Source organism: Bubalus bubalis, chromosome 19 (genome assembly GCF_019923935.1).
Source record: "Bubalus bubalis isolate 160015118507 breed Murrah chromosome 19, NDDB_SH_1, whole genome shotgun sequence".
Classification (NCBI taxonomy): domain Eukaryota; kingdom Metazoa; phylum Chordata; class Mammalia; order Artiodactyla; family Bovidae; genus Bubalus; species Bubalus bubalis.
This window is the reverse complement of record NC_059175.1, coordinates 41,576,898-41,589,236: the sequence shown is the minus strand read 5'-3', so window position 1 is coordinate 41,589,236 and position 12,339 is coordinate 41,576,898. Positions and strand designations below refer to the sequence as shown.

Sequence of the window (12,339 nt, the reverse complement as noted above, 5' to 3'; positions counted from 1 at the left end):
CAGTGATCAGTTCAAAAGAAATAGAGGAAGACAATAGAATGGGAAAGACTAGAGATCTCTTCAAGAAAATTAGAGATACCAAGAGAACATTTCATGCAAAGATGGGCTCAATAAAGGACAGAAATGGTATGGACCTAACAGAAGCAGAAGATATTAAGAAGAGGTGGCAAGAATACACAGAAGAACTGTACAAAAAAGATCTTCATGACCCAGATAATCACAATGGTGTGATTGCTCACCTAGAGCCAGACATCCTGGAATGTGAAGTCAAGTAGACCTTAGGAAGCATCACTACAAACAAAGCTAGTTAAGGTGATGGAATTCCAGTTGAGTTATTTAAAATCCTAAAAGATGATGCTGTGAAACTGCTGCACTCAATATGCCAGCAAATTTGGAGAACTCAGCAGTGGCCACAGGACTGGAAAAGGTCAGTTTTCATTCCAATCCCTAAGAAAGGCAATGCCAAAGAATGCTCAAACTACTGCACAATTGCATTCATCTCACACACTAGTAAAGTAATGCTCAAAATTCTCCAAGTCAGGCTTCAATAATACGTGAACAATGAACTTCCAGATGTTCAAGCTGGTTTTAGAACTGGCAGAGGAACCAGAGATCAAATTGCCAACATCTGCTGGATCATCGAAAAAGCAAGAGAGTTCCAGAAAAGCATCTATTTCTGCTTTATTGACTATGCCAAAGCCTTTGACTGTGTGGATCACAATAAACTGTGGAAAATTCTGAAAGAGATGAGAATACCAGACCACCTGACCTGCCTCTTGAGACTCTGTATGCAGGTCAGGAAGCAACGGTTAGAACTGGACATGGAACAACAGACTGGTTCGAAATAGGAAAAGGAGTACATCAAGGCTGTATATTGTCACGCTGCTTATTTAACTTATATGCAGAGTAAATCATGAGACATGCTGGGCTGGATGAAGCACAAGCTGGAATCAAGATTGCCGGGAAAATTATCAATAACCTCAGATATGCAGATGATACCACCCTTATGGCAGAAAATGAAGAAGAACTAAAGAGCCTCTTGATGAAAGCAAAAGAGGAGAGTGAAAAAGTTGGCTTAAAGCTCAACATTCAGAAAATGAAGATCATGGATCTGGTCCCATCACTTCATGGCAAATAGATGTGAAACAGTGTCAGACTTTATTTTTTTGGGCTCCAAAATCACTGCAGATGGTGACTGCAGCCATGAAATTAAAAGATGTTTACTCCTTGGAAAGAAAGTTATGACTAACCTAGACAGCAGATTAAAAAGCAGAGACAATTTGCCAACAAAGGTCCGTCTAGTCAAGGCTATGGTTTTTCCAGTAGTCATGTATGGATGTGAGAATTGGACTATAAAGAAAGCTGAGCACCAAAGAATTGATGCTTTTGAGCTGTGGTGTTGGAGAAGACTCTTGAGAGTCCCCTGGACTGCAAGGAGATCCAACCAGTCCATCCTAAAGGAGATCAATCCTGAATGTTCATTGAAAGGACTGATGTTGAAGCTGAGACTCTAATACTTTGGCCACCTCATGCGAAGAACTGACTCATTTGAAAAGACCCTGATGCTGGGAAAGATTGAGGGCGGGAGGAGAAGGGGACAACAGAGGATGAGATGGTTGGATGGCATCACTGACTCAATGGATGTGAGTTTGAGAAACTCCAGAAGTTGGTGATGGACAGGAAGCCTGGCATGCTGCAGTCCGTGGGGTCATAAAGGGTCAGACACAACTGAGCAACTGAACTGAAAAGTCAGTCATGTAGATAGTTAAAAATTAGCCCATATCCTGGTCTCCCAAAACATAAGCCGACCTAAAGGTGTCACGATCGTTTGTATTTATAATTTTTCTCAATCCGCTATAGGCTTGTGTGTAACACCTGCAGAGTGGTAATCATACGTGCTTTTAGCTCTTTAACAGATAGAAACATGCCTTGTTTGTTGTTGTTGATGGTGGTGACAGGTGCCCCAAATCAAGGTAGGAACTTAATAACAGCTGCTGTTGACAAAGTAGTAGGGCTGATGTTTAAACACTCAGGATTATATCTGGTCCTTGAATCTGAGAGTTAAGAGTGAATTAAAACAATTCATTCATTAGGGATTTTGTTTACCTATAATGGAATGTCTAATTAATAGGGCTTAAACAAGATAACAACCCATTTTTCTTTCAATCTAGGATTGGTACCAGCTGCTCAAGGAAGTCTTATAGTTGGTCATAGGATGGTTGCTAAAGCTCCAGTCATCAAATGTGCATTTTAAGTGTGAAAAAGGGGAAAGAACTCTCATAAAAAATATAATCCTCTTTAATAGACACACTCAACAACTTCATGGGCCAAGACTATATAGTTATGGCTATGCCTCTCTGAAGGAATACTAAAAAACGCAGTTTTTTGGTTGGGTACTTGTCTTACAAACACAGATGGATTTCTTTTAGAGGGAAAGAGAAGAGAAAGAATATTGTGTAGGCAACTAGCCTCACTCCTCTCCTTTGGCTCCTCAGACATACCCCTCTTTCTGTATATGGAATAGACTCTCTATTATCAAGAGAGAAGGCTCTGAAGCCTCATATAGTTGGCAAGATAAGAGACCTGGGTTTCTGGGGGCGGGCGGGGAGGTGGGTAGGGTCCTCTGCATCAGTTCTGGATACAACTCCTTGCAACTGAGCGGTGACACATGTAACCTATAGTACTGGGGAGATATAAAATAGCTACAATAAAAAAATTTGCTTTATGAAAGGAGATATGGAAAACAGAGCAGTCAGTGTTCTTAGCAGTGACAATGCCTTATTCCAGTGGCAAGAACTCCTTTTCCTTGCCCTCCATGACCCTTGCCTCTCTCTAGGAGTTATTCATCATTCATTGTCTTCCAAGACCACTTCTGGGGTGGGCATGGGGAGGACGCCTTCTCCGGGGCTATACACATCATCAAGTCTACTTCTTATGGATGAGAATGGCTGCAAATCAGATTGGGGTCTTTTGACAATAGAATTCCCTCTAAACTTAGTAGGCTTTCCTGGCCAATTCCTGATGACTTGTTTCCTTTAGTTTCTAGTTTATGAGTTCTGCCCATGTCCCTACACTTACTGTCTGCTGCATAATGTATGCTGCTGGTCGCTGCTGAAACAGTGACCTCCAGTGGGTGAGCACACCCTTGGCAGCAGCCTTACAACCTCTGTCTGATGGGGTACCACCCACCCTTTTCTAATCAAGCAGACTGTCTGCCCCCTGCCAGGGTCCAGGTGCGGGCCTCTCAGGCAGCAGATTGCAGGCTCAATGTTGAGCATGCCTTCTTAACAGAGTGGTATTTCTTCCCATCTCACTTGCCAGCTGAGTTGAAGAACTCAGGACTTTGCTAGGACTGAAAAAGCACCACCAATATTTTAAATTTTTCCTACCAACTTCTTTAACACCACAGCTTTAGTCAACAAATCTGTGACTTTCCACTGCATAGCAGCTGCCAGATGGACCAAATACTTCATAGAAGAGCGAGCGGCACCTTTTCAGCCCACAGTATCTAAGTCCTAGGCGTCTGCCTCCCTCCCTCCCTTGCTTATCTAGTTCCACATTTTAGGTTCTGTTACTTTAATTTTACTTATTTATCTATCTCTCTATCTTTTGGCCACACCACCCAGCATACAGGATCTTAGTTCCCTGACCAAGGATTGAACCCATGCCTCTTGCAGTGAGAGCCCAGAGTCTTAACCACTGGATCACCAGGGAAGTCCCAGCTTCTGTTACTTTTAGTTTCCCCACTTTTAGGTACCATGCTGTATATTCGTTTGGAGTTTAATTCAGCTAATTTGTTGGATTTTGAAAAATCCAAATAATAGTGATTAAACAAAGTGTTGTTGTTAAGGATCTAAGTCATATCCAACTCTTTGTGAGCCCATGGACTATAGCTTCCAGGCTTCTCTGTCTGTGGGATGGGTAACTATCTCCTTCTCCAGGGGATCTTTCCAACGCAGGGATCGAACCCATGTCTCCTGCATTGGCAGGCGAATTCTTTACCGCTTAGCCACCAGGGAAGCCCTGATTAAACAGCTGCTGCTGCTGCTGCTAAGTCGCTTCAGTCGTGTCTGACTCTGTGCGACCTCATACACGGCAGCCCACCGAGCTCCGCCGTCCCTGGGATTCTCCAGGCAAGAACACTGGAGTGGGTTGCCATTTCCTTCTCCAATACATGAAAGTGGAAAGTGAAAGTGAAGTCGCTCAGTCGAGACCGACCAGGCTCCTCCGTCCATAGGATTTTCCAGGCAAAAGTACTGGAGTGGTTTGCCATTGCCAAACAGCATAGGGGGTTATTTTTCCTTCCACGTCTGCTCTTAAGGAATGCCACTGTGAACCCCACCCAGGATTTCCACTTTCATCTCATTGGCCAGAACACTGTTGTAGAGCTCTTTGTTATCTCCTCCAAGAGAGGCTGGGTAGATGGATACATCACCACACCCAGGAGCATACAGGAAGAAAGAGAGAAGGGTCATCAGGTAGACAGCCACAGCTTCTGACTTCACCTGCTTGTTGATCTTAGGAGGTCCAATGGTGGCGGGGCAGAGATCCCCAGGCAGGTTGCCTGGGTAAGTCCAGTTGCAAGTGCAAAAGGGCGAGGTTGTCAGGAGCAGGCAGGGAGGTGCTGATGTAGAGAGGAGCAAGGCCCTGGCCCACGAGGTGGGGTTCTAGTCCTGGAACTGTTACTTATTGTGAGAGCTCAGACATTTAATTAGCCTCTCTGTTTCTGTTCTTTTTTCTGAGCCTTTAAAAACTGCAAACTAACAATACCTCCCTGCAGTAATGTTGGGAAAATTAAATAACAGAATCAGTGGAAAGGGCTCATTTAGAACAGTGTCTAATACATGGTTATGCTCAGAAAATGTTAGTCAGTAGCCCGTGTTGGTAAAATGGATGCCCTTGTTTTGTAAGGTGGTTGTGGGACAATGAACAAGACAGGGAGGAAGCAGCCAGCACCGAGGACCCCTTTCCCCCCTCTCCTTGTAGCCAACAGTCCTTTCTCTCCTGGCTCTGATCTCAGGGTCTTTGCACTTGGGGTTCCCTCAGCAAAAACAGCCTTCCCACAGATATTCTCGCGCCTCCACCTCTCACTTCATTCAGGTCTCTTCCCCAGGGTCCTTTCCTAATCCCCTCCCCTACCCATTCCTCCAGGGCCTCTGACACTGCTGTAATTCTCTTCACAGTGCTAATCACCATGTGACCTTACCCTATTCCATGGTTACCAGTGCACCTTCCTCAGAACACAAGCTTCTTGAGGCTTGGTGGGGATGTCGTCTGTTTTGTCCTGGGCTCAGCACAGGGTGGGCACTCACTGAACCTCTGTTGAATAAGTCAGTAGTCAATATTTAATCCACATTGGTTTCCTTTTAAAATGTGAGCATTTTCTAAAAGTCAAAAGAGGAACCCAGTCTGGTAGGAAGAAAGACTAGATGGAGGTGGAGGAATTTAAACTTAGCAGAGGTCAGAACAGGAGAACATTTAGAAGCCAGGACAGTTGGAAGAGAGTGTTGGTACAGGACAGCCCAGTGTCAATCAGATTTTGAGGCAAGATCTGGATAAGCCAGGAGACCTCTTCACATCCCCTCCTAGGCTCAGGATTTAGCCTTGGGTTTCATGTGACTCTGAGCCTGTGACTTTGGGCAGATGATTGGTTTCACTCAGTTCAGGATTTTTTTTTCATTGTTACCCCCCTCCTCTCGCCCCGGAGAAAATTTTAATTTAATTTCAGTTCTAACACACACAATTAAATGCTATGAAATAAGTGTCAGGTGGGATTGAGGATCACAGCAGAAAGAGGCATTAATCATTATAATCTCTAAATTTTGTGGATGATGTCATCCTGCTGAGAATACATGGCTCAGCTCAAAGGAGATCCAAGAATGGTGGTTGATTCTAACACCATATCAATAAATTAACTCCGGGACAGAAGCATTTATTTGGAACGTTAAGGCTGTCAGCTTCAAGTTACTCAAAATTAATTTAAATTATCACAGCTATTTGCTTGAGATGGGAAACTAATTGGAGAATTAAGCATGGTAGATAAAAGTGAACTGCACCGTTGCAGTGGGTCTCCAAGTCCACAAATTCTACTCCCTCTTAAAATGGGTCGATCTTCAAGCTGAGCTTTTAGACCTTAACACATATCAGTCATGGAGGGATATTGGTATTTGTAATGATTGGCAGACTTCTGTGTCTTCTCTGTGTCAGCATTCTGTTCGCTGAGATATTTGGTACTGGATTGTTTCGTGGGATATTGTGAACATTCCACATTTCTCCCAGTAGCGTTGTAAGAGCATGTGTCTTTGCATATGCCCTGAGTCATCTCAGATCGTTGCAGTGGATGGGAATGCCTCTATGCCCTCAAATAGAGAGCTAGAAAGATTACTGGTAAATTCCAAGTTTTAGGTACAGAATTGAAAGGTTATAATAGTTCGTGAATAACTCCCAATAAGATTAACTAAGTCTCTTGACAGTGTCTGTACACTTGAAATCATTTTTCCTTTTCTGAAAACTCCACTGTCCAGAGGGTGGACTCCCAGCAGCCATGTTGATACCTTGTGACCACATCTCCTTGACCATAACTGATGGATGGACTCCTGATGGACAAATGATCCAATCCAAGCCAATCAACTGTATTCACCACCAATTTACTAATTAACAACTTTTGAGTTACAAAGAGCAGGAAAAAAAAGGTTTTTTTCTCTAAGTTGTTAAAATGTTCAAATATAATGTGTTACAAAGATCAATATTGTTGTTCAGTTGCTAAGTTGTACCCAACTTTTGGCGACCCCATGGACTACAACACTTCAGGTTTCCTTGTCCTTCAGTATCTCCCAGAGTTTGCTTAAACTCATGTCCATTGAGTTGGTGATGCCATCCAACCATCTCATCCTCTATCGTCCCCTTCTCCTCCTGCCTTCAATCTTTCCCAGCATCAGGGTCCTTTCCAATGAGTCAGCTCTTCGCATCAGGTGGCCAAAGTATTGGAGTTTCAGCTCCAACATCAGTCCTTCCAATGAACACCCAGGACTCATCTCCTTTAGGATGGACTGGTTGGATCTCCTTGCAGTCCAAGGGACTCTCAAGAGTCTTCTCCAACACCACAGTTCGAAAGCATCAATTCTTCAGCACTCAGCCTTTTTTATGGTCCAACTCTCATGTCCATACATGACTACTGGAAAAACCATAGCTTTGACTATACAGACCTTTGTCAGCAAAGTGATGTCTCTGCTTTCTAATATGCTGTATAGATTTTGCTTTTCTTCCAAGGAGCAAGCGTCTTTTAATTTCATGGCAAGTTTTCATTTATTTATATATCTCCCACTAGACTATGAATGCCTGTAGGACAGGGAATTTATCTTTTGACAATATATTCAAGTGCCAAGTTCAAGGTCTGTTTCTCAGTATACATTCATATGTTAGATACATGTTGAAAAAAGTGGAAAAGAAGTGAAAGTGTTAGTTGCTCAGTCACATCCAACGCTTTGTGACCACAAAGACTGTAGCCTGCCAGGCTCCTCTGTCAATGGGATTTCCCAGGCAAGAATACTGGAGAGGGTAGCCATTCTCTTCTCAAGGCAATCTCCCTGAGAAGATAGATTCTTTACCATCCGAGCCACAGGGAAGCCGTAAATGCATGCTGCATAAATACAGCCTGACATCGAGGGGGAAAATTCTCTATTGCTCTTAAGTTTGGGTCTCTTCACTTATTTTCCAAATGAACATCTAACCCAATATGTTTAACTCTTGTTTTCACATGTATGGAACCATCTGAACTGTGACTAACACCTTGAATCTTTAAAATTTTAATTTTAAAGAATCTTTTTAAAAATAGTTTAAATTATTGAGAGTCTACAAGGTGACAGACACTGTGCTGGGGTGGGGAGTGTATTGATGAACCAGACATTGTCACTGTACTTGAGACCCTCTCTGTGGAGCACGAGAAGCCTTAGGGACCACTTAACTCAACTTTCTCATTTTACAGATGAGGAAACAGAGACTTCTAAGAGTTGTTCAGCCTGATGGAAAATGTTTTGATTTATTCATAAGACTTTAATATGTCTGTGTGGAGTTACTGTTCAGTGAGAGGTGTTACTTATTTGGGCCAAATAAATTGATTTTTGTCCATGTATGGATTATCTTTTCTTTGATCTTGCCTTTCTTTTTAATAGGCGCATGATTATGTAGACGATATTTACTAAGCTTTTGATTTATAAGGAACCAGTTAATAGCTGGCACTCCAGTTCTCTGGAAACTCACAGCCTACTCTACTAGAAATTTCTTTACGGTTCCTGAGGAATAAGGTCATTTATTCTTGACATGGCTTCTGACACCTCTCCCATTTGTTATTATTCCTTGTTAAATCACTTCCTGAGAAGGCTTGAGAATGTTTCCATCTTAGATGGCATGGTTTATATTGACTTTCTCTAGCTGAAAGTGAAGTTCTAAGAAGAGACTGAAAGGGGTCATTTTTCTGTGTTTACAGAGGATGGAGGTGAAAATCTCTTTGGAGGAGAAGGAGAATTGGCCAGGGAGTTCAATTAACCTTGCACTGGGAGGGATGGATTGTACGCTGGGCACTCTGCATGTTTGGGCAGGGGAGGGGGGGGAGGGGTATCACTGCCACCCTCGCACAGGAGGCTGCAGTAGCCACGTGCAGCCTGGGGAGTCTGTCACTGAGTGAGCCACATACCCAGGACAAACGAAGGCGTGGTCAGGGCTGCTCACCCAGAAACCTGGAGAAACATCTCTCTGCAGGAGACAGCTTTGGGGTTGGCCTCACATAGGTTGCTTTCAACAGTTTGCCAAAGAAAAAGAAGAGAGGAGACTAAAAGCTGGAGGCTGTAAAGAGACACGATTCTGTTTGAAGGTACATGACGAAGCCAGGACCCCAGCTAAGCTTAGGACTTGCAGTGGTTTGGGGGAAAGCCACGTCTCCCTGTGGTGTTGACCGGCTCTTCCTCTTGGTCGTACTGTCGAGCAGAGCTCTGGAACGGAGAGACCTCCTGTGCATGCACTTGGGCCCATCAAGGCAAATGGACATAGATCTGAACTTCCTAGGAATGTGAGCTCTTCAATATGTCCAGCACCCCTCTGCAGTCTTCTGGGGAGTCTTGTCACACAGCCTCCGGGGTGGATGTGAGTTTGATGGGACTTGTGAGTCCCATGTGAGTTTGACTCTTGCCTGGAAAATCCCATGGACGGAGGAGCCTGGAAGGCTACATGCAGTCCATGGGGTCGCTGAGGGTCGGACACGACTGAGCAACTTCACTTTCACTTTTCACTTTCCTGCATTGGAGAAGGAAATGGCAACCCACTCCAGTGTTCTTGCCTGGAGAATCCCAGGGACGGGGGAGCCTGGTGGGCTGCCGTCTATGGGGTCACACAGAATTGGACACGACTGAAGCAACTTAGCAGCAGCAGCAGCAGCAGCAGCAGTCCTGGCAAAAGTTATCTCATTTCCTTACTGATCAGGGAAATGTCCTGGGGAAGGTCAGCGTTTCAGAGTGTTCTTGTCTGGGGTAAGGGTGTGTGTGTGTGTGTGTGTGAGCGCGCATGTGCGTGTGTGCATCCATGCATCTGCGTATCTGTGTGTGTCTGCGTGTGTTCATCTGTGCATACATCTGTCTGTGTGCATCTGTTTCTGTGTGTACCTCTGTGTGCATTTGTGTATCTCTATGTGTCTGTGCATCTCTGTACGACAGTGTGTGTATACACCTATGTGTGCATCTGTGTGTACAGCTATCTGTGTGTATCTGTGTTTCTGTGTGTGTCTGTGCACCTCTGTATGAGTATGTCTCTGTGTGTGCATCTCTACATGAGTGTGTTTGTGCATGTGCACAACCATGCATCTGTGTATCCGTGTGCATCTGCGCATCTCTGTATGACAGTGTGTGCATGTATTTCTGTATCAGTGTATGTGTGCATGTTCACACAGGGTGGAGGGAACACAGCAATGGGATGGCGAGGGGCACTAGGTCCCTGACTCAAAAAGCAAGCACCCTTCTTCTGTAATGCTCTCCTGCCACGTGTTCCATCTGAGAAGGCTCACTGTTGTAACAGGAGTTTTTGTTTTTTCCCCTCCCAGGTGTGAACGAATCCAGGGGAGGTCACCCTGTCACTGCTGGAGGAACACCTCATTTCCAGGTCCTCCGCACGAGCCCGACTGGGAAATTAACCAAGCAGGGACTGGTCGGACACTTCCTTCCTTTCCTCATTGACGCTGCAGGCCCAGCGATTGTTCCCCTGTTGCTCTGATTGTGAACCGTCCTCCTCTTGCCAAAGCAAACAGCCTGGACTGGAGGAGGAGTTCCTCAGGCTTGTCTGCCAGCCTGAACATGAATGCAGGCCGAGCAGAGGACAGCCTGCGTTCCCCAGGGACGTGGGGCCCTGCGGGGCCTGGCCCTCAGGAGCAGGTCCTCTCATGATGCTGGCGCCTGGGAGTGAGCACCATGCCCATCACCCAGGACAATGCCGGGCTGCACCTGCCCCTCCTCTACCAGTGGCTGCAGAACAGCCTGCGGGAGGGTGGGGATGGCCCAGAGCAGCGCCTCTGCCAGGCGGCCATCCAGAAACTGCAGGAGTACATCAGGCTGAACTTTGCAGTGGACGAGAGCTCCATCCAGCCTGACCGCAGCCCCCCTGGGATGGAGATCTGCACGGTGTACCTCACCAAGGAGCTGGGGGACGCGGAGACTGTGGGCCTCAGTTTTGGGAATATCCCTGTGTTTGGGGACTATGGGGAAAAGCGCAGAGGGGGCAAGAAGAGGAAAACGCACCAGGGCCCTGTGCTGGATGTGGGCTGCATCTGGGTGACGGAGCTGAGGAAGAACAGCCCAGCCGGGAAGAGTGGGAAGGTGCGCCTGCGGGATGAGATCCTCTCCCTTAACGGGCAGCTGATGGTCGGAGTTGATGTCAGTGGCGCCAGGTGAGTGGGGGAGCACCAGCCGGCAGTCGGGGGCGGATGTGGGAACCTTGTGGCTCACTTATGCCTGATGCTGAGGGCTGCGAGTCCTCCCGTGGTGAGAAGCCAACAGCATTTATCCTATGGATACTACAAACTACACACTCTTGAGATTTTGCGGTATTTATATGTTTATTTTGCTTCATTCTCTCTTAGAAGACTCAGGCTCAGAGTTTGTCCTTTTCTCTCGAAACTTGGGGTAAGAAAGAAAAGAAATAGTACATAATAAGAGGATGAGAAGTATTACATTGAGGGAGACCCTCTTTTCTACTCAACCCAGCATCTTACCTCAAACAGGAAGGCCACAGGTTGGGTCCTGGGTATGTTTCCATCTGCCTGTCCCTATGACCTTTGCCACCAACTCACAATTCAGAAGCCTCTTGAGATGCTTAGAAATGTCTTTAGACCACCACCCTGCCATTTCCTTGTCCTGGGAAGATCCCCTTGGATCTCATCTCAATGAACATATTTCTGTTTTCTACCCATGTGGCCACTTACCATGGCAGTAAGTTATGGTTGGACTGTTTTGTTGTTTCTTGAGTGAATTATGGTTCCCAAGACCACCTTCAGCTTCTATGATTCACTAGGAGAACTCACAGAACTCAGAAAAGCTATTATACTCATGGTTATAGTTTTATTACAATGAAAGGAATCAGATTAAAATCAAAGGCGCATAGCATCCAGGAGAGACCAGGAGCAAGCTTCCAGTTGTCCTCTCCTGGTAGAGTTATACAGAAGTACTCAATTCTCCCAGCAGCAATGTGTGACCACATATATGGAGTACTGGGGAGGACCGAGGAGCTCACCCAAGTCTTAGTGTTTTTATTGGGGGTTAGTTAGTCACCTGGAGAAGGAAATGGCAACCCACTCCAGTGTTCTTGCCTAGAGAATCCCAGGGATGGGGGAATCTGGTGGGCCTCTGTCTATGGGGTTGCACAGAGTCGGACATGACTGAAGCGACTTAGCAGCAGCAGCAGCAGCAGCAGTTAGTCACCTAGACACCCCAAGCCTGTGTAGCTGACCTTTGTTACTAAGTATCTGGTCCTTCCAGAAGTCAAACTAATACCACATCATCCGAGGCCCCCACCAGAGATCACATAATTAGCATAAACTGTCTGGTGTGTCCGGAGGCCTCAGCTTTACAATAACACTCTGTTGCTGTTCAGTCGCTCAGTCATGTCCCACTCTCTGCAACCCCATGGACTGTAGCACGCCAGGCTTCCCTGTCCTCCACTGCCTCCCAGAGTTTGCTCAGACTCGTGAAATAGGAAACAGGCCTGTGGGTGTTCTAAGATGCACCCAGGATTTTTTTTAGTCAAGTATGGTAAGACATGCAGACAGAGGAACAACTGTCTCGAAGGAAGGAGTTTATACCC

At 45.7% G+C, this 12,339-nt stretch overlaps 1 protein-coding gene across 1 annotated transcript in view; it reads left to right on the top strand.

Moving 5' to 3' along the window:
- The window catches only part of PDZD2 (PDZ domain containing 2), a gene marked incomplete in the record, with an annotated part of 385,834 nt that overhangs the window by 137,504 nt on the left and 235,991 nt on the right, over positions 1–12,339 (top strand). Inside the window, 1 exon segment of the mRNA XM_045163655.1 lies at positions 10,088–10,927. Coding sequence (XP_045019590.1) covers positions 10,452–10,927 — 476 coding nt within the window.